The 22,745-nt window shown below is 39.5% G+C and overlaps 1 protein-coding gene and 1 long non-coding RNA gene across 3 annotated transcripts in view; one reads left to right on the forward strand and one right to left on the reverse strand.

The window, feature by feature from the left end:
• The window catches only part of STAT4 (signal transducer and activator of transcription 4), a 116,793-nt gene that overhangs the window by 5,183 nt on the left and 88,865 nt on the right, over positions 1-22,745 (forward strand). Inside the window, exons 2-4 of the mRNA XM_077780207.1 lie at positions 3,190-3,282; positions 14,004-14,145; positions 21,129-21,257. Of these exons, the coding sequence (XP_077636333.1) occupies positions 21,130-21,257 (128 nt within the window). The 5' untranslated portion in view covers positions 3,190-3,282; positions 14,004-14,145; position 21,129. The remainder of the gene's footprint in view (positions 1-3,189; positions 3,283-14,003; positions 14,146-21,128; positions 21,258-22,745) is intronic.
• Positions 6,136-17,974, reverse strand: LOC144244866 (uncharacterized). Of its 2 annotated transcripts, none has more exons than XR_013339091.1 (3): positions 17,597-17,974; positions 15,362-15,483; positions 6,136-6,511 (listed from the first exon to the last, which is right to left on the reverse strand). It is a non-coding gene; the product is annotated as an uncharacterized LOC144244866 (long non-coding RNA). The 2 variants fall into 2 exon arrangements; XR_013339090.1 differs by having other exon boundaries at positions 6,137-6,511; positions 15,401-15,483.

Here is a 22,745-nt window from a genome sequence, read left to right on the forward strand (position 1 = left end):
TTACATTATTTTTATCATAATGTTACTTAAGTGTGCACATATAAAACCAGATAAAAATTCCTTAAGATATACAGCCACCCCTACTTTCCAACATGTATAACACAGATATTTTTTTAAGTTTTTAAAATATTTTTTATTGATTTCTGAGAGAGAGAGGGACAGCGTGAGCAGGGGAGGGTCAGAGACAGCGGGAGACACAGAATCTGAAGCAGACTCCAGTCTCTCAGCTAGCTGTCAGCACAGAGCCCAAAGTGGGGCTCAAACCCATGAACCGTGAGATCCTGACCTGATCCGAAGTTGGATGCCCAACCGATTGAGACACCCAGGTGCCCCTGTATAACACAGATTTTTAAAGACAAATGAAAATAAAAATATAATCTGTAAAATTCAAATAAACAACATAAATTGAATATAATGGATGTTTCACTGAAATCAAATGCATTGACAATGTGAATTTGATACAGTCATGCAAAGATCTGTTTGGGTTCAGCAAGGCTATAACATCAAGTTCAGTGGCGTAAGTGTCCCAGGAACTCAGTTAGTTACCAGAGAGCTCTCTTGGCCTGTTTGCCATGACATGATGGGTTGCAGGGCCCTTCTCCATCCTTGTCGGAGATGATTGCTTGGGCTACAGCATGGTCTTACTTACCCAGATACCTACCAATCCCAGACAGGGCCACTGGGGACCCTAAAAGACCAAGTTCAGCCAGAGGGAAACTTCATCCTGGTGCTCAGCTGTGAGTAGTCTCATAGATACCCATTCTTGAGTGGGCTTAAGGAGCCCACTGAGAAGTCTTCAACAGAGGGGCTATCTGTTAGCTTTATCTTTTAGGAGATTCACTTCGACAGAAGTTTGGAGGATGGTTTGGAGTGGCTGAGAACGAAGTTAGGGGAAAACAACTGGGCCATAGAAATCCTCTAAACTCATGAGCTTGACATTCAGAATATCACAGCACTCCCTGCTTGTTGGCTTTATCTTCTATTTGCCAGTATGGAGCTTTTGCTGCTGCCGATATGCCTCAGTTTACCTTGCCTGAACACAGTGTTTTCCCGTCTATTCAGCTTATACTGACATCTTTCTCTTCACTTATGATGTCTTTTCTGAGTCATTCTTAAAAATCCAGGGGCACATGGGTGGCTCAGTCGCTTAAGCATCTGACTCTGGATCTCAACTCAAATCTTGACCTCAAGGTTGTGAGTTCAAGCTCTGCATTGGGCTCTATGCTAGGTATGAAGCCTACTTAAAAAAGAAAAACAAAAACAAACAAAAAAACAAAAACAAAAACCCAACCACCATTCAGGGTTCATCTTCTCCACCCAGTCTTCCTTGATTTGTTCAAATTACCTGATACAAATACCAAATTACTTGTTTTGAGGTATTTTTGTTCGATATTAACATTTGTCTCTTCTAGCAATTGGGATAAAATTTGATGGCAGGGACATGTCTTGCCCAAGCTGACATCTCCCCTAGTTTTAACTTAATACAGCTCATTGTTTCTGCTGTTCAGTAATTTACTGAATTAATAGATGAATAAATAAACCACCCACTGACTTATCTTACAGACACCTATATACAGGTATAAGAAAATTATTTACAACTGCTTAACATGTATTCAAATTGGATGTTTTACATCAAGTTCATAATGAAACGTCAGAGTTCAAGATATAGAAACTTGTCGGAGATCTGTAAATGAGGTTTATTTAATGAGTTATTGTGCAAAAGAATATATACAGGAATGAAAATCCCCAGAAAATGAGTGATGCGGAAACACGCTTGGAAGAATAACAGTTTACTGATTTATGAGAAAAGTAAAAATAGACGTGAACAGTGAAAAGTCTGAAATAAGCTTTTCCCCATATGTTTTGTTTCATGTTTGTTTTGCTTCTGACTGTGAAAAAAAAAAAAGTTGCAGGTAAAAGCACTTTTAGTTGGTAGGAGCAGGGCGCTGGTGAGCAACATATTGAAACTGTATAAAGCAGTAAGTTAAAAAAAAATTAGAAATCTGGGATCTACAGACAAGGGTGGAGTGGTACTTTAAACTGTAAATTTAAAAACGAGTTAGAGGGATGGGCATGGAGGAGGGCACTTGTGGGGATGAGCACTGAGTGTTATGTGGAAACTAATTTGACAATAAACTATTTGTAAAAAAAAAAAAAACGAGTTAAAAAAAGAGGGACTTAAAAAGGAGGGGCCCTTGGGTGGCTCAGTTGGTTAAGCGTCTTACCTGGGCTCAGGTCATGATCTCACGGTTCATGGGTTCGAGTCGTATGTCGGGCTCTGTGCTGACAGCTCAGAGCCTAGAGCCTGCTTGGGATTCGGTGTCTCCTCCTCTCTCTGTCCCTCCCCCACTTGTGCTCTGTCTGTCTCTCAAAAATGAATAAATGTTTAAAAAAATTTTAAGTTAAAAAGGAGCCAAGTTGTAATTAAAAGAGCTGTTTAAGACATTAATTTTTCTTTGAATTTCTCCTGGCTTGTATCAAATTTTCAAAGTAATGGAAAAAGTAATAGATGAAGTTCGATAATTTTTGAAATAGAATAGTCAGTACTGATGAGATCATAATCCAAATGCTTCCTGATGCAGCTGGGGAGAAACCTTACCAACTGTTCGTCATTTTTATTTTCTTTACACCTACTAAGGTACCTTGCAAAAACAAGGCATTTAATAAGTGTTTGGTGAATGAGTGACAAATGATACTTAATACCATGCAAAGCAGTCACCTGGTGACAGCTCTTTGTTCTCAAAGGAGCTAAACAAACTTCATAGGCCCATGCTTGAAAATGCAATTTTTTAAGGGACAGAAAACGGCATGTCATCTTAGATTGTCTTGATTCCCTTGGTTTTAGACCCCTGGCACAAGTATGTCCCCAGTTCTGGTCTCTACCTGGATTTCTCTGACCTGGGATCTTCAGTCTTCTCACGGCTTCTTTGGCTGGGCGGTGGGATTTGCACCGCCGCTCCAGCTCTGATACACAGCTATAATTTGTCTCTCGTTTGTCAATAGATTAAAATATTAGATTGGTCTGGGAGAAAATGTAGTTCATGTAAAGTCAATATCTCGTTCTATTCACATTACTCACTGTGGCATTTCTTTCCCTTGATAGAACTTGAGCTTACAGGTCTTTAATTTTCAGAACTCAACCTTTTTCCCTTTTATTATACAACCATTTTATGTTGGCTCTTCTCCCAGTGTGCTGGCACTTCCTCAGTCCTCCATGAGATGTTAAAGAATAACAGATGTAACCCTGCAAAACTTCAACCAATTCTGCAAGTTCACTGTGAAGTAAGTCACACTCATTGTAACTTTGAATACAGCTTCTTTATAAACAATCTACTGTTTGTTTCCCTTTCTCTTTCTGGGTTCTTATTTCTAGTCCATAGTGTGGAACTATATTGTTAGTCTACCAATCAGGCAATAACTGGTTTCTTCTGATAGAAATTCAACTCCAAGCTGCTTAAGAAAAAGAGAGGAACTAGGTTTCCTAGGTTAACTAGGAGGTCCAGGGGCACAGGGCTATGGATACAACTAGATCCAGAGACACATGTTGTCTTTATTCAGTAACATCTTCCATAGAAAGTTCCAGGCTTACATGGTCCTTACCACTCAGCATCCCAAAAATAGAGCCAGAGAGATTGAGTACCCTGACTGGAGTCCCACTATGGACCCAAGAGCCTGGGTTGCTATGAGGAATAAAACATTGCCGGATGGAGACTTCTATGTTCTTCACCACAAAGCCCAAAGTGAAATGGGAATCTGGCAGCCATTCTGGATAATTCTAGTCTCCCACCCTCAAGTATGATAAAATCTACTGTGAGAATTTGAATTATCTATACAGTGAAACTTAAGACAAAATACACGTAGGACCAGGTAGACTCTCCAGTTAGTATAAAGACCAAAGTCTCAGGGTGAGAAACCAAGTATTTCAGCTGTGCTATTGAATAAACTCTATCAGGTGAATAAGCGGGCTGAAACAATAGCCCTTTCTGAGCCAGAGTTTACACAATACAGTTCGCAGCAAAGGTGACAAATTCTCCAGTGAGGAGGACTCTCTAGGACTTTTCCTCTGTGTTGGCCTTGGCTTGTCAAGGTGTTCTCTGTAGTAACCTGACCTTGAGTTTTGTGCAGGCATCACTTACAAGAGTTAATTACCTTCCACCAGACAACATTTATGCTATTGGTTATCTCCAAAGAAAAGAGCGGCACTGTATTGGAAGCTTCCATTTAAGGAATTAGGTAGGGCATGGGTGCAGCCAACTAACACAGATTCGGTTCTCGGTCAGTATTGCCAGAGGAGACAACGATGTCAGTGTAGTTCTTAATACTTGGCCATTCGCCTTAAACAGAGTGTTAGATTCCCTATCTGGCTATTCTGCCCTTTGCTGGAAAGATAAGTTGACTGGATGACTAACTGGTTTTTTTTCCCCTTTGCCAACCACTGTATGTGACCCATTGTTATCATTGTTAAGCAACACCCAGTGGCTTTCTCTGGGAATGGCATAGGAAGCTAGAAATACACGGGAATATAGACTTCCCCTATGTCAGCTCTTATTTTAGTTTAAACATTTTGAGAGGATTTCCCAATGAAGCCAGACATCTTGTTTATAATGGGGCAGTATTGCAGAGTGTGGGCAAGAGGACAATATGCTTATGGTCCAAGTTACCACTATGCAATCATGTCAAAGTTTCATGTTACATCAGATACGGCCACACATGACCAGCTTCTCCACCCGAGAAAATCTGCAGAGTGAATGCGGTTGAGAAGGGAATTTGAATGGATAGCTTTTCAGTACATTACCATGTATCTCAGGATTTATGAGCATGCATGTTATCTTGTGTGACGAATGATTATTAATCATTTCTATCATAACAACATTTGTTAAAGATTAATACTTCTCTTGTGATTTCCTTGTGCATTTGTCTACCCCTTGAAGCAAATAAGGAGGTGAATGCAGAGACCTTGCCTTTATGTAAGAAATGAATTAGATTATTAGAGAACATTCTCTGGAAAAACCAGCCAGTCCACCAGCCAATAAACAGTAGTGGCTCTAGAATTTCCAAAAAGAGAGGATTTAAAAGTGGCAACTTATTTGAAGGGGATGCCCAGAAGGCTTGTCTTGAAGGTGCATTTGTATAACAAGTATACCACCTTTACTTTGATGATTTATTTTGGGGGTTGCAATGGAGAATGTTATGGAGAGGCAAGAGACCCCTGATACTTTGGCATTACCACTCTGTGTAAACTTGACAAGCCTAAATAAATACAGTGCAAAGAAAGGTGTTTAATCTCAATTGACCAAATTCTTGGCTCAGATCTCACCTAGATAGGAATCTAACAATGTCACCATTCAGGTATTCAGGTTAAGCAAAACTGGGAATAAATCCCTGCAATCGTTTGACCTAAGTATTATTGTTCACATTCCCCTCTCCTTCCCCCTACATCCATCCTGGTGTAAAGTATTATCCAATACCCTTGCCAGAGCCATGGAGCAAGTTAGTGGGGCCTGGTTTATTAATTCTATAAACACCATGATATCTCAGGGTCAAGGCCATTACACAATCCCGAATGAGAAAAACCTAGAGAATAACATTTATCTGTTTTACATGTGAAGGAACTCAGAAGCCTCCATTTTTCGTCTCCCTGCCAGTTGGCTTCCCTGTGAGAAGAGTACCCTCTGGTGCTCAGTTAAGGTCTAGCCTTCAAACTAAGGAAAAGAAAACCATTGCAACTTGACCAATATAGAAAGATTTATGTAGTAGGACAGGCTGTCCTTAAAATAGCACTTATCCATTAAAAACTGTGTGGTTACTTTTGTGTTAGACTTTCCCCCTCTGCTCTAATATAGCATAAAACTAAGCAGGAACTCGGTAGTCCACAGAGAAGGATCAATGCAGGCAGTAGCCCAACAGGCACGACATGCATTTATTGCCCTTCATCAGCAACAATTTGAGAAGTCAAACAATTCTTCTGAGAAAGAAGACAGCAATTCTTCACTTTTAAAAAATTTTTTTAAATGTTTATTTTTTTGAGACAGAGAAAGACAGAGCATGAGTGGGGAGGGACAGAGAGAGAGACAGACTCTGAAGCAGCTCCAGGCTCTGAGCTGTCACCACAGAACCCGATGGGGCAGGGGCTCAAACCCACATGACCTGAGCCGAAGAGGCATCTCATTTAGTTTACTTTAGTCAGTTTTTTGACTGCACAGTCCTTGATAATCTCTATATATGGAAGAAAGAATGATTCACTTTTCCAATGACAGTTTTTTTCACAAATCATTTATTTGTTACAGGCAGTTATTTGCTCTGGGGATTTCTTTTTTTTTCTTGTAGCAAGGATTTCCAAGCTGGTGAAGATCTTATAGAGGCTTTTTCTGTAAAGATGAGTAATAACAACCCTCATAGTTTCCAGACAGGGATACTAGTATGAAATGTGGGTGATAAAACTGAGCATGAGGCTATTGTTCCAATCAGTGAAGTCTGCATCTGGTTGCCTCATCCTTTCAAGAAGATCAAACTGATGAAATGAGAAGAGAAGAGAAAGTGGTTGTTTTCAATTACGTCTTCCGAAATACTTGTGTTCATCCTGTCTTGCTATACAGACTAAAGCCTGCCTTGGCTCTCCTCTGTCTCCCCCTTGTCTTTCTCTTCTTTTTGGGGGAACCCCCGAGAGGTCTTGTAGCTAGTGCATACCATGGTTAGAGGTCGGGAATACAACTTACTTATTTTTTATTTTTTATTGATATATATTTTTTATTTGAAACAGAGGAGGAGGGAGAGACAGAGAGAAAGAGACTCTTAGGCAAGCTCTAGGCTCAGTGTGGAGCCAGACGCAGAGCTCGATCCCGTGACCCTGGGATCATGACCTTGGGAATCAATGGTCTGAGCCACCCAGACTCCCTGAAAATATTGCTTTAGAACCACACCAGTAGCATTCACGTCTACAGATCTGTATTATCTGCTTAGAACAGTGTAAATCTACACTGTGCTTTGTGGGATGTATGTAGAGGGGCAGTAAATTTTTTAAATTATGCCAAAATTGAGATTCAGTTTTTCGCTAAAAATGCTAATTTGCAGATCCTCCTGAAAGATTTTCCACAGAGAAAAAGATTCTCAGGTGCCTGTTAGAAAGGTTCTCCACAAGTCCATTAACTGTCTGTTCCAGGAGGCCTTTGAATTCACAGCACTGGATTTAGGGCCATTCTTCACTGGATGGCCTTCTGCTAATAGACAGACTGCACAGTGCTGATGTTGAACTTCAGAGGCGTTCTATCCAAAACCCTATCAGTTGCATCTTGTTCACTTACTTTGCTCCTTCAAGCCATGAAATTAAATTTCATTTTGTCCCTTCTCACTTTTTTTCCACAGTAGCCTAGTAGAACAATGTTTGCAGCTCAGAGATGCTGCACCTTGTAAAATATCCACCCACTTTTCCCCATAGTGATTCCAACATGGAAGAATCTGGGTCAGAGGTATAGACGTAATTGTACTGTGACTACTCAGGAGGGAGACCCTGAAGTTCCCACCTAGGACCTTAAATGTCCCACAAGGCAGCTTGGCATTAGAAAAAAAGCACCCCTTCCCTTCGTTGGATGAGACTCTGCATAGAGGCTTATGTCCTGGGAACTGGAGCAGTTTAGACTTGAGTCCTCACTCATCCATCCTCCCAACCAGGCTCCCTTGTTCAGTGAACAAACTGAACAACTATTTCCAGATGTCTTGGTACCAATTAACCTTGTTTATCGTGACTTTCCCAAAGCATCTTTTGTTCAGGTTATTTTCCTCACTGTCTGGAAGGATGCTGGTCTTAGTTTTTTTTCTGTATCAGTGTCTTAGCTTCTTTAGGCAGGCAGAACATCGTGCTCTTCCCCTTGACTGAATACAATTCTTTCATCCTTTACTCTTTCTGTTAACCAGATCTCCTGTATTTTCTGACTTATTCAGTTCATTTTGGCCCTTCACTCTTCTGAATTCCTGTGACATTTATGCTTAGTATTGTAGGTCAACTGAGCACTTACAATTTCATATGCTTATTTTGTCTCCTCTGCCAATTGATATATCTTCAAGAAGATTCTGACCTAAATCATTCTTATTATGATAAGCACACCATAGGAGCTCACTAAATATTTCATATTGAATTGAATGGATTTCTCAACAGGTATATAGCTCCGGCACTTAAAAGAGCATCTGGAGACCTCTACTTTGAACATGATGGGTTTAACAGGGATTAGAGTTGCCAGATAAAATCCAAGAAGACCCATTAAATTTGAATTTCAGGCATACTTATACTATAACTATGGGTCATACATATACTAAACAAGTACTTGCTGTTGATTTGACATTCGGGTTTAACTGAGAGTCTTGTTTTATTAATCTGGCACCCCTTCCAGGGGTGGATTTACCCTCCTCCTTTAAAGAACAGAAGAAGAATATGTATGTGTATATATGCATACATATATATATATGAAACAATGGTTTTCAGGCATTGATAAACAGAAGCAGTGCAAGAGAATGATCCCTGAGAGAAATGAAGAAATGAGACCATCTTTTTGCTCCATCTTATTTTCTGGAGAAAATTTCCAGGATGCAGCACAGGAAGAGAGAACTCAAACAGAGCCTGGCAGTCTCCCAAGATGCGAAGACAGAGTTGAGAGTTTGGGGAGGCTAAGATGGCCAAAATTCACAGGGCAGAGCACCAGAGCAGGGACTGCAGAACGCTGCCCTTGGTTCTTAAGCTGACTGTTGATCAGTCCATATGTGTGAGGGAACTACCCAAGGTTAGGGGAAGAAAACCACTCGAGAGGCGTGGGTGGAACATCTTGCAGAGCTCACGCAGAGCTGAGTATAGTACATGCTCTCAACAGGCGGAGTGGGGCAATTGTCAAATTGGGTAAAAAAGTAAGACCCAATTATATGCTACCCATGGGAAGCCCACTTCAAATATAAAACAAATACGTTAAAATATCTGGAAAATAATACGCCATTCTAAAATGAATCTAAGAAAGCTGAAGTGGATATAGAAATATAAAAGAAAGTTGACTTCAGAGCAAAAAAAAAATATTATCACAGATAAAAAGGGTCATTTCATAATCATGAAAGGAAAAGTCATCAATTGGGCAAAAGAATCCTAAATGTTTATGCACCTAAGCATTTATGCCTCAAAATACCTTAAACAAAATGTGACAGAACTGGAGGAAAATGCAGACTTATAGCTGAAGATTCCGACACTCTTCTGATAATAATAATTGAATAAATAGGCTGAGAATCTGGAGTGAAACACAAGACTTGAATACCACCATCAACTAACTTCACCTAGTTAATATTGACAGAACACTCTACCCAATAGCCACAGAGAACACGTTCTTTTTTTTTTTTTTTAATGTTTTATTTATTTCTAGGAGAGAGAGAGAGAGACAGCGTGAGCAGGGGAGTCACAGACTCTGAAACAGGCTCCAGGCTCTGAGCTGGCAGTCAGCACAGAGCCCGACGCAGGGCTCGAACCCACGAACCGCGAGATCATGACCTAAGCGAAAGTCGGAGGCTTAACCGACTCAGCCACCCAGGCGCCCCGAGAACACGTTCTTTTAAGTGCATCCTAAACATTGACCAAGACAGCCCATATTTTGTGACTACAGCAAAAATCAATAGATTTAAAATAATTAAAATAATAAGAAGTATATTCTTTAACAACAATGGAATTAAGTTAAAATAAATAATAAAAGAAATCTAGAAAAATCTCCAAATATTTGGAAACTAAATGACATATGTTTAAAACCAACCCAAACCAAACTCATACATCATAGAAGGAATCACAGGGAAATTAGAAAGTATTTTGAACAAAATGAAAGAGAATTAAACTATAATATATCAAAATTTGTGGGATATAGCTAAAGCAATGGTAAAGGGGAAGTATATATATGATTCTACTAGAAAAATAAATGACCTTAGCTTCTACCTTAACACACATGAAAAAGAAAAGCAAATTGGTACCAAAGTTAGCAGAAGGAAATAATAAAGGCAAGGACAGAAATCAATGAAGTAGAAGACAGAAAAGCAATATAGAAGATCAATGAAACCAAAAGCTTGTTTTTTCAGAAGATCAATAAAATTGATAAACTTCTAGTCAGATTGCCCTGGAAAAAAGAAAGATACAAATTACCAAAATCAGAACTGAGAATTTAGAGAATAAAAAGAGAATATTATTAACAACTTTATGCCTACAAATATAACAACTCAGATGAACAAATTCTTTGAATAATACAAACTAAATATCCAGAATAGTTTTATGTCTAACAAAGAAATTGAGAGAGTAGATCCCAAAAGTCTTCATTGCAAGAAAAAAAAATTGTAACTATGCAGGGGATTGAATGTTAACTAGACTTATTGTGATGATCACTTAGGAATACATACAGATGTCAAGTCATTATGTTGCACACCTGAAACTAAAATAATGCTATATGCCAATTATACCTCAATGAGAAAAAAAGAAATTGAATTTGTGAGGTAATAATTTTCCACTAAGAAAATTCCAGGGAGACATAGCTTTATTGGTGAATTCTTTCAAATTTAAAGAAGAAATAATACAAACTCTACACAATCTCTTCTAGAAAACTGAAGAGGAAGAAACGCTTCTCAGCCTATTCTGAGACCAGTATTACTTCAATAACAAAATAAAACAAGACATTACAAGAAAAGAAAGCTACAGACCAATATCTCATAAAAATAGAGCTGAAAATCCTTGTAAAAGAATAGCAAATTAAATCTGGCAATATATACAAAGGAATATACGTCACAACAAACTGGGGTTTATTCCAAGAATCTGAGACTAGTTTAACATTTGAAAATCAATGTAATTTATCAGATTACCAGACTAAACAAGAAAAAAAAAATATGGTCATATCAACAGATGCAAAAAAACCCTATATTTCCACACTTATTCATGATAAAAATTCTCAAAAAAAACAAACCCCAAAAAGAAATAGAAGTGAACTCTCTTAATAAAGGGTATGTTTGAAAAACTTAGTTAATGTAATTAATGGTGAGAGACTGCATGCCTTCATCCAAAGATCAAGACCAAGGCAAGGATGTCTTCTCTCAACACTCCTACTCGACATCGCACTGGAAGACCTAGCTAATGTAATAAGACAAGAAAAAGAAATAAGACAAGAAAAAGAAAGGATATACAGATTGGAAAGGAAAAAATAAAACAGTCTCTATTCACAGATAATGTGATTGCGTATGCTGACAATTCCAAAGAATCTACAAAAACATTCTATAACTAACAGAGGAGTTTAGCAAGGACACAGGATACACTATCAACATACAAAAATTAATTGCAATAAACAACTGGAATTTGAAATATTAAAAGTCATAAAAAGTATTTTGATATAAATCTAACAAAAATGTTTAGGATTTATATACAAAACATTAAAGAAACCAAATAAGACTTATGTAAATGGAAAGATATACCACACCTCTTTTTGATACTCTTTTCTTTCTTTCATTTCCTTCAATATGGCCACAATAAAAACCCTATCGGTCATCCTTGAAGACTGAGGAAGGAGGAGGAGGTATGCAACAAAGACAAAACATAATTTGATATAAGTCATGAGATGTGGTCATTAGATTTCACTGGTAGAAATTTTATACTGAGCCTCTTCATTCTTTGCATGTTTTGTGCCATGTTTTCTCCTCTCTCCCATTCCCTTCTCCTCTTTAATTCCCTTTGTATCTTTCTCTTTTTCTTCTTTTCTTCCTTTTTCTGCTATCTGCTCCACATTCCCAATTTCTATTTATGTCTTTAAATAGAGCTTATTTAGCTGTCTTTTTCACTTTTTATTACTATCCCAAACAGCTTAACCAAATTATTTTCATAAGCAAAGATAGTTATCTCCCTAAAATATTTGAGAGACAGAGATGGAGGGATAACCTCTACCCTCTTCAACTTGGTGTTTAGACAGAATCGATGTACATTAAATCATTGTATAAATTTTAAATAACCATTTATAAACCTATAAATGTGAGATATTGTTATAACTACCAAGGACAGTGACAACCTTAGTGAGAATGAAGTGCCTGGACAAGGCAAGTCTTCCCAAAAAAGCCCTTCTCAGGACCAACAAAGGTAATGGGGCACTCCTTCAGCCCTCTGTCAGTTCAGTAAATATTTCTTGAATAGCTGCTCTTTGCCAGGCAGTGTAATACAAAGAAAAGTAACACTTAGTTCTGATCCTCTGAGTATTCAAATCTGAGAGAGACCAACATACAAAGAATACATTAAATGGAATAGGGCAGTTAAGGGTTATTTAACTGACCAGAAACAAGGAGAAATTTTTTGGAAGAGTCTATAACTCAGATATCCTAGGCTGCTGTTGAACCTCACTTTCTAATTTGTGACTCAGCAGAAACAGTCACCTTATGTACTGTATAAAACAAGATGCTACGGAATCACATAATTTGAGAAACAGTTTGGAACTCTGTTGGCAATGTGGTCACCATCATGACACACCCAGGACTTTTAAATGCATGGCTAACTGTCCATATGTTCTGAGAGAAAGCTGGAGAATCAGAGAATATGCATCATCTTTAACGAATAGACTTTACAATGAGCCTCTCTATGTTTGGAACTTGTGTTTAGATCCTTAAACTAACCTCTTCCATAGGTCTCTGAGAAATTTATTACTTTTCTTGTATGAGCACATAAGATTTTTGATAAAGCCAAATGGTCACAAATGTTTCTGAAGCCAGATGGTCCTAAGTTTGATTCCAGAAACTGCACCTTACCATCTGATTACCGTTGACCAGGTCCTGGAGCCTCATTAAGCCTAATTTCTTGGTCAGTTGGAAATAAGAATGATACTTAATGCTATGGAGCAGTTGACAATTAGGTAAATCATGCATGTAAATCTCAATACTTTGTCTCTCATGGAGTTATAGCTGAAAAAGTCCCATTATTATTGGAAAGAATGTTGTCATTTATAAATTGCAATGCTCCTGAGGTGTCAATAGAGGGAGCACAGTCATTGGAAACTGGACTTGAGGAACCGAACAAGATAAGCATTTAAAGGCTTTTGTATAAGAGATGTTGTCCCTATTCTGGTAGAGCTTGAGGGACCTGCATACAGATGAGCTAACAAGATACACACCAGACTGCCTTGTCCCAATTATCTTTGATGTACCACTCATATGAAAACTCAGCATATCTTTCTGTATGTACACGTTCCCTCTCTCCAGCATCAAACTCTAACTCACCCTAGTTTCCCTAGGACACGTTAGAGAGGAAGCTTGAATGTGACAGGGAAGGTGCTCCCACAAAAATGAAAACCAGAAAATGTTTTATTCTCTGTACAAAAGCTGGGAGAAGGTGGATCTGGGTTATAACATGCACCAGGGAGAGTGATATCCCCTTCTCGTCTCTTGCTAACTCCTAAACAAGACATGGTAGAAGAAGCAGTCAAGAAAAACTGGCTGAATTCTCTCTGACTCTGATACACACATGTGAACCTGCCTACCTCACTTGCTCTGTCTTCATGTTCATTTGAAACCCCATTTATACAGAAGGAGAGAAGGGGAGGAGGAGGGTTATCCTAATCACTTTCAAGGTTCCTCACAACTTGATTAGTATTATTCTATTAATAGCAGCTATTGTTGAGTGCTTTCTCTTATCTCATTCCTTATATTAGATCTTTGAATCTTCCCAGCAATTTCAGGTGAGATATAATATCCCCATTTTTACAGAGAGTTTGGAGCTCAGAGAGGTTAGGCAGCTGATCTGATTTTGTACAGCTAGAAAGTGGCACAATCAGAACTAGAATCTATTTTTCTGCAAGTGTAGAATCTGATATTTCCCTGTTAAGATGAGGCAAGAAAAACTTAGAAGTGGGCCTTCTAACTAGGGCAATTGGGGCATGAGTTATAGGGGGGAAAAGAATCTGTTGTGGTCTTTGAGTTTGGTAAGCTGGGGATTTCACTCTAGGGTGCTTTTGTTTGGTTTTCTTCCTCTTCTCCAGCTCTGTGGAAATGATGAAGCCAAGGTCGATGTAGGGCCAAAAAACTGGGACCTGCCTCTTTAGACTTGATTCTCAGAAAGAAGAAAAGTAGACATCAAGACACCTGTCCTTAGAAGCCTGGCTCAATTCATGGAACTGGAAGGTAGACAGAGGTTTAAGGCAGATGCTTTAAGCAAAAAATAAAGTGTTCATTTGGGCAAAGATTCCCTCATAACATACCACAGGGTAAACTGATTATGGTGGACAGAGCAGAGGTTTCAAGAATGTCATCTTGTGGACTCCTGAGGGTAGGTCCTAAGACCCTTTTTTTAAGGAAGTCTGTGAAAATAAGACTTTTTATAATAGCAATGTTTGGCTTTTTCATTCTGTTGACATTGGCACTGATGGTACAAAAGCAATGGTGGGTAATGCTGGTGCTTTAGGATGAACCAAGGCAGTGATGCCATATTATCCTAAAAGTTATTGTACTCCTTACCACCAAATACTTAAAAATGTTCAAATACCAGTTTGACTTAATAACATTCTCAATGAAGCAAGAAAATTAATTTTATTAAGTTTTAAATTAATCTCTCCTTAATATTCTGTCATAGAATGATAAGCACACACATTAAGGTATGATGATTGTCTCAGGCAAAAGCACTTGAGTGTCATAGAACATCATTTCTACTTGGAATAATGACTTCACAAACTGTGATTATTCAAATTAGGGAATTTGGAAGACATTTCCCTGAAAATGAACAAAGTGTGACTGTCACTTCAGGGAAAACAATTGGCAGTGTTTGTTTCCAATAATGAAATCAGAGTTCTCAAGCAAAAACTAGAATTTGGAAAACTTGTATCCTTGCTATGAGCGTTACAACTTCCCAATACTTAAAAGTACCTTTCCAAGGGCACCTGGGTGGCTCAGCTGGTTGAGCATCCAACTTTGGCTCAGGTCATGATCCCACAGTTCGTGGCTTCAAGCCCCACATCGGGCTCTCGGATTATGTGTCTGAGGTTTGGATTATGTGTCTCCCTCTTTCTCTCTGCCCCTCCCCTACTTAAGCACACACACGCATGTTTGCTTGCTCTCTCTCCCTCAAAAATAAATAAAAAATACTTTTCTAATGAGATCGGTGGTAATTTTAGCTAATATGATTTTGATTTGTATGACGAAGTGTGTCAGCATTTAGAAGGGCTGTGTAATTTAGTGGACACATGTTTTCCAAATAACCAATGTGTGGTATTACAAAATCATGTATGGGTAAAATTTCTATTTAAACTAGAAGATATATTAACAGATTTTCACTTAACAGTGTATATAAAGCAGGTTGATAGAGTTTCGCATCCCACAGTGCAACTAATGCTTAAAAAATTACCACTTGTTGAGTTTGGTGGCATCAAAGAAGGATATCCACCTTATCTGAAAAGGCTATTAAAATGCTCTTCCTTTTCCAATTACGTATCTGTGCGAGTCCAGTTTTTCTTCAGATACATCAACCTAAACAATATTTTGCAAAAGATAAAATGCAAAAGCAGATATAAGAATCCAGCTGTCTTTTCTCAAGCCATGCATTACAGATTTTCAAAATGTAACTCACTATGCCATTCATTCTCACTAATTTTTTAAAGATTATATTTTTTAAAACATTAAAAAATTTTTATTTTATTTTGTGAGAGAGACAGAACTAGCAGGGGAGGGGCTGACAGAGGGAGACAGAGGATCCAAAGCAGGTTCCAAACTGACAGCAGTGAGCCAGATGTAGGACTCGAACTCATGAACCATGAGATCATGACCTGAGTTGAAGTCGGATGCAAAATGACTAAACCACCCAGGCGTCCCTTAAATATTTAATTTTAACTAATCTCTATACCCAACATGGGGCTCAAACTCACAACCCCGAGATCAAGAAATTGCATGCTCCAGCAACTGAGCCAGCCAGGCACCCCCTCACTAATGTTTTTTATATTGGAAATATATTTGTTTTTCATTTAAAAAATGTTTAACACAGGGGCCTGGGTGGCTCAGTCAATTAAGAGTCTGTCTGATTCTTGATTTTGGCTCAGGTCATGATATCATGTTTTGTGGGATGGAGACCACATCTGGCTCTGCACTGACAGCACAGAGCCTGTTTGGGATTCTCTCTTTCCCTCTCTCTGCCCTTCTTTCACTCTCTCTCTCTCTCTCTCTCTCTCAATGAATAAATAAATAAACAAACATTTAAAATGTTTAATACATAATGGGTTTATGATTATAATTTTCAATGAATGAAGATTTTAATTTTATTCTCAGATTTAATCTTAGTACAGTAAATATGATTTTAGTACAGAATAATAACACCAAAATTCTTTGGAGTTGTCAACAATTTTAAAAGGATAAAGGTGTCATAAGATCAGTTTGAAAGCTGCTGAGGGAGTCCTGAAGAGAGGTCCTTAAAAGAAAGAACAAAGTCCACTTTGTATAGCAGACACTCAACAGTTGAATATAATGATCACAAAGACATACAAAACCAGTATGACTAACATGAGAAGGCAGGAAGTGAAAAGTGTTAAATGAGTGGTCTAGATCCGCTCTGTCCAATAGGGTAGCCACTAGCCACGTGAGGCTATCCAATAGGAGACTAGCACTTGACGTGTGAATAGTCCAAATGGAGATTTCCTGATTCCTGAAAATGTCAATTACACACCAGACTGGAGATTTAGTATGAAATAAGGAATGCAAGGTATCTTATTAATATTTTTATATTGATTATATGCTGAAATGTTAATATTCTGTATTATTGGATTATTTACATGATTGAAATTAATTCTGCCTATTCCTTTTACCTTTTTTAATGCGGCTACTAGAAAATTTAAACATGTGGCTTGCATTTCATTTTTTTCTTGGACAGCACTAGTTCAGATGAAAAGGGTGAGGAGAAAGGGAAATTCAGAGCAGGGAAAAGTTACTTTGGATTGGAGTCATCAGTGAAATCTTTTCCAAGGACAGCATTTAAAAAAAAAAAAAAAGGACAAACCAAAACACAGACTCTCAACTATAGAAATATATGGACTTACTGAATTTTTTAATGGAACACCTGAAACTAACATAACACTGTATGTTAACTACAGTGGAAGTAAAATCAAAATAAATTTTTAAAAATTGACACAAATTGGGGGAGGAAGCTGCCAGTGAAGGGAGAGTCAACACTGAAGCAATACTGAAATAGGAGACTTTAATCTAGGGAGCAGAAGGGACTAGTCTGCCTCAGATCTCAGGCTTCTGGGTAGGAGTAGAGGGAGGGGGAGGGGGAGGGGAGATTCCAGATAGGCTGGGACCAAATTGTACAGCATTTTGAGTGCTAAGAATTTGGACTTTTCCTAAAGGCAGTGACACTTCCCCAGAGAAGACCAGACTTTGACCCTTAGCTTATTGGGATACCCTCAGGCACTTTCTTCAGGCGGGGACAGAGCAGCAGAAGCTCCCAGAAACTGCCCAGGAAGCAGCAGCCAAGACCAAGGCCTGCCTCATCAGAGTAGAATGATGCAGACAGTATGACTTTGGAGTTGACTGACGTATTTGTGTGTGTGAGGGAGGGACAGGGGCGGCGAATTTCAGCACCTGATAACCTCACCTGGGAGAGGAGAATCCAGGCAGTACACAAGCCACAAGCACGATGGATGGCCGGTCCAAGAGCCAGGAAGCAAGCCTTTTACTCTGTTGTATTGCTATAGACTCACGTTTAAGCAAACCAAGTCATTCTTTCTGCCTTGTTCCGTCTATCTTCCTTTATTTCTGTCTTTGTTTGCCTGAACATTCATAGAACCCGTGTGTGCCGAGGGTTAACATCTGGCCTGGAGAAGATGAAATAAAAAGACCACCAAGGAGGGAGTGAAACACCTGGCCTCTTATCCAGGCTCAGAAGCTGACTCCTTGAGTAACTCCTGTCACCTCTCTGGGCGCCAGTCTCTCCAGAGATGAAAGAGGTGTTAGAATCAGATGAGACCAAGGCTCTCTCCAGCTCTGTGATTCTAGAATAGGCCCATGTCACAGAGGGAGACGAGCATACCACAGTGACCAGGAACAGGGCCACCTGGCGAGTGGGAAGGAGGAAGGCGGGCGTCAGCGGCTGCACAGGAGCTGGCCCAAACCTTTGGGCGAGTTGTCTTCTCCCTATTGAGGAGACCCCTGCAAGTGGGGCACAGTGAGTTCTGGGAGTTTGATATTTCGGTCCTGGCACCCTTTCTATCCCTGGGGCCGGCTCACCAGGGTGAGTGGAGCCTCAGAGGAGGAAACCAGGAAGCCAGCAATTTAGCTCCAGACAAGTAAGTCTGCAGGGGCCTCAGACAGTATGGGAACCCCCTGAGGAAAACGAATGTGCAGCCCCACCTACCCACCCACCTCCGGACCCCCTTGGACCACCTGCAGTTGCAGGAGTGATGGGGGGGGTGATGGAGTTGGGGGGGGTAGAGAAGGAGAGGGCGCCCTGCAAAGGGGCTTCAGCCTGATTGTTCCTGTTCTTTAGCATTTCTAGAATAGAGAGTGGGTGGGAACCGACTCAAGTAAAGTCCCAGAGACTCTATCACTGACGCACAGGAAAGCCTCAAGTGGGAGGAGAAATGCAAATCCCCTACTGACAATGGCGTCAGCGGCTTTGTCCTGGGGACTGTGAGGGGCGATTCTGACTTTGGACTTGACACCGCCTGGGACCTGGGCTGAGAGAGCCAGGTAAGTAGGCAGACCACACCTTCGAGGTGCCTCTCCGGAGGAGCTCGGGTCAGGAAATGCTTGTGCCCGATGCCGCCGAGGCTGTGCAGTTGGTGGTGTGACAGTTAACTTCACCTTAACTGGTGTGAGTGAGGATGGGTTCCTCTGCACGGCGTCCGACTCCATGATGCAAAAGATGCGCTCCCGCGCTGGTCTGTGCCTGAGACTCCGGAGCTCAGCCCGCAAATCTGCACGGTGGGAGGGACAGTTGTGGCTGGTGCGGAGGTGTGTCCTCGCAGTGTGCTGAAAGTGAGCCCCTCTTCTCTTTCTTAACCAGCTTCTCTGAGCTCTAATGCCTGACATTAGATTGAGGACATGAGTTTCAGAGAAAAGTCTGGAGCTAAGGTAGCCAGTGGCTGTGGCTTTGATGAGAGGGAACATTTTGGGCAAGTCATCTCCTTGGCAAGCTATGTGTCACAGAGCCAGCGTGGCACTATTAGCTCCCAGACAGCACGACAAACTGCCTGTTTATCTAGGGCCAGACGTTCAAAGAGAATGGAGAGGCACTCAGTTTTCAAAAGAAATGTTCTATAGTTTTCTTGTGATGGGAGAATTAGCCCTTAGAGAGTGAAAGCAAAGGAGGGAAGGAAGATGAGTAAAGGCATTTCTAGAGGCTGCAACAGACAACAGGGTCCTCGGACCATACACCTTATCCTTCCCTTCTTCAGCCTTGAGTTCAGCTTTCAGGAAGGTGGACCCAGGTCCTAGGAATAATTTTTCTAACTTTGGGATCGGTTCAGACCAGTTAATTCCTAGTTAGAAAACAGATTTTGATCCAAATAATAGCAAGGATTTAAGAAAAGTAACAATTACAATTGTAATGGCATTTTCAGCTCGTGTGCTCTCGCCACTAACAAGAATAAAATAGGGATGTAGCAGGACAATGGCAATGTGGCATGGGAATAAAATGTTCCAGTTTTGTATGGTGTGTGTATATATGGCCAGCATCTGCAAAGACAACCTCAGATCCATCTTTAGCAGCCATGCATCTTGGGCAGGAGTCATTTCACCTACTAGTTCCTCGGATGTTTGTCATTTTTAAAGTTGGGGCAAAACTTATCTATCCACCTGCCCTATTCACGACAAAATCGGAATTGCCACTCATTCTTCACTTAACAAGCACTTACTGAGCACCCACAATATGCCTATAATCGTGCATGTAAAAGTCTTCAAGATACAAAGTTATATGAAAATAAAACATTATTTCTTTTTCCAGTTTCTTTCTTTTAGAAAAACATGTTTCTATACATTTAGAGCTGGGAAAAGTGCCCCAGAATGGTTCCATTTGAAGCCTGAGGGATATGTGTTTGAAATACATGAAATTTATTATCATGACCTTGTGTAGGCAAAAGGAAAACTTACAAGATAGGCCGAAATATTATGGTGATTAATCATGTAAAAGTGTTGCTCTTTGATCTAAAATTGCTGATAAAACAACCAGAACTTTTGACTTTGGAAAAAGTAAAATACTATAACTTCAAGATGTCATATTAATCTCCCTGAGGTAGGAAATGTCGAAAGCTTCTACATTGGCCAATGTAGAATAACACGAGGGAAACACGTACGTTTGTTTTGTGACAGGCTGCCAAATAGGTATCAAGTGTGGTTTCTTCTAAAAGTAACCTGAGGGTTTAACCACTGTCAGGGGCACATCAGAGACTAATTAAAAGTAGACCTTAAAAGCTCTGCCCATTCATAGTGTATCATCATACAGAGAAATATAAATATGTATTGGTTCACAATATTTTGAACTGAAAGATTTAGATCCCATGAGAAAGCATACATGAAGCTCTTCATAAAAGCTAAGACTAGATTCAATTAGAAGACTGGGAATATAAGGCTGACTGTGGAAGCCAGACAAATCTGAAATAAAAGAAGAAGGAATGGGCAGTTTGACACACAAGAAACTTTTATTGGGTGCTCCTCACACAGGAAGCCTTAAGAGGGTCTTTGAAGGTAACAGTTGCATATGTTATTTGCCTCAGGCTGCTCAAAGTCAAAAGTGCAGAGGGAGGAAGGGATAGGAAGGGAGCTTGTTGAGAACACAAAATTGCTTGACAGATTGAGGGTAGGGTGAGGGGTGTTGAGGGAGAGTGAAATCTTCCTGGAGAAAGTTCTGGAGCTCCTGTGAAAGCAAAGCAGGACATGGTTTGGGAAAAGAGAAAGAATCATGTTCTCTGCATTAGGGATGACTTAGGAAGAAGCTGAGAATTGCTTTTAGCTTTGGATTGAAAACATTTTCTCTTTACTGTTTTCTTAAATAAGGTGAGTTATAAAACAAAAATTTTTCACCAATTAACTCATGGACAACGTTATCTTTGTTTGAAATCTAAGGGGGAAAACCCATGTACCACAGTAATTAACGTTTGTAAACTCTGATTTTACCTCTTCACTTATAGCATGTCTCAGTGGAATCAAGTCCAACAATTAGAAATCAAATTTTTGGAGCAAGTAGATCAATTCTACGATGACAACTTTCCTATGGAAATTCGACATCTGTTGGCTCAGTGGATTGAAAATCAAGACTGGTAGGGCCAAACATTACTGTATTTTCCCTAGAGGTTGATATACAAATGCCTTATGCTCTATCCATGTGGATTTATTCTATGATCTGTTTTTGACGGAGTAGATGCATATTTTTCATCAAGGATTTGGAAAGCTTCCTTTAAGGAAGGACAATCATCATCCTTTCCAGTTTCATCTGTTGTAGATGAAGACTTAATGCTTCTAGTGCTTTGGTTTTTTTGTAAGTCCAAATCCCAGTGATTCCTGGGATTTAAAATTTATTGCAGTTAAAAATTTATTGCAGTTAAAAATTTATTGCAGTTAAAAAGCCAGGGTACCTGGGTGGCTCAGTCGGTTAAGCCTCCGACTTCAGCTCAGGTCACAATCTCACAGGTTGTGGGTTCGAGCCCCGCATCGGGCTCTGTGCTGACAGCTAGGCTCTGTGGAGCCTGCTTTGGATTCTGTGTCTCCCTCTCTCTCTGACCCTCCCCTACTCACACTGCCTCTCTCTCTCGGAAATAAATAAAACATTAAAAATTTTTTTTAAATAACTATTTTTTATTATGTTTTACAACCATTCTTTAAAGCTCTGCTTATCTTGTACAATTAATTTTTGCCTTGAATGAATAGTTCTTTTTTATTGTGAGAAAATACACATGACATGATATTTATCATTTTAACCATTTGTAGGTATCCAGTTTAGTGACAGTAGGTACACTTACATTTCCATACAACCGTCACCACCATCCCATCTCCAGACGGTTTTCATCTTCCCAAACTGAAACTCTGTCCTCATTAAACAACTACCCTTCATTCTCTGTAGCCCCGACCTGTCAACCACCATTCTATTTTCTGTCTCTCTGAAACGGACTACTCTAGGTACTTCATGTAAATGGAATTGCACAATATTTGTCCTTTTGTGGCTGATGTATGTCATGTAACATATTTTTTTAAGGTTCATTCATGTAGCCTACGTCAGAATTTCCTTTTCTTTTTAAGGCTGAGTAATATTCTATTGTATATGTAAGCCACATTCTGTTGTTTTATTCATCTGTCAATCAACATTTGAGTTGTTTCTACCTTTGGGCTATTGCAGATAAAGCTAATACAAATGCTGATGTACAAATATCCATCCAAGTTCCTACTTTCTATTCTTTTGGATATAATTTATGCTTATATTTTGAAGAATCTCCATTCTGTTTTCCACAGCGGCTGCACCATTTTCCACGCCCATCAGCAATGCACAAGGGCCCCAGTTTCTCCACATCCCCACCAATACTTGTTATTTTGGATTTTCAGTAATAGCTGTACGAAGTGGTAGCTCATATTTTGATTGGCATCTCCCAGTGATTAGTGATGCTGAGTATACTTTGATGTGTACAACTTAAGTTTAAAAAGGTTTTAACTGCTTATCACTGTGGAATACACTTATCTCTTTTTAAAACTAGTATGGTGAAAAAGTAGACCTTTTACTGGAAATTGTTTCCTGCTGTGTAATAACACTTTTGGTT

The sequence above is a fragment of the Crocuta crocuta genome, unplaced genomic scaffold (genome assembly GCF_008692635.1).
Source record: "Crocuta crocuta isolate KB4526 unplaced genomic scaffold, BGI_CrCroc_1.0 scaffold38, whole genome shotgun sequence".
Classification (NCBI taxonomy): domain Eukaryota; kingdom Metazoa; phylum Chordata; class Mammalia; order Carnivora; family Hyaenidae; genus Crocuta; species Crocuta crocuta.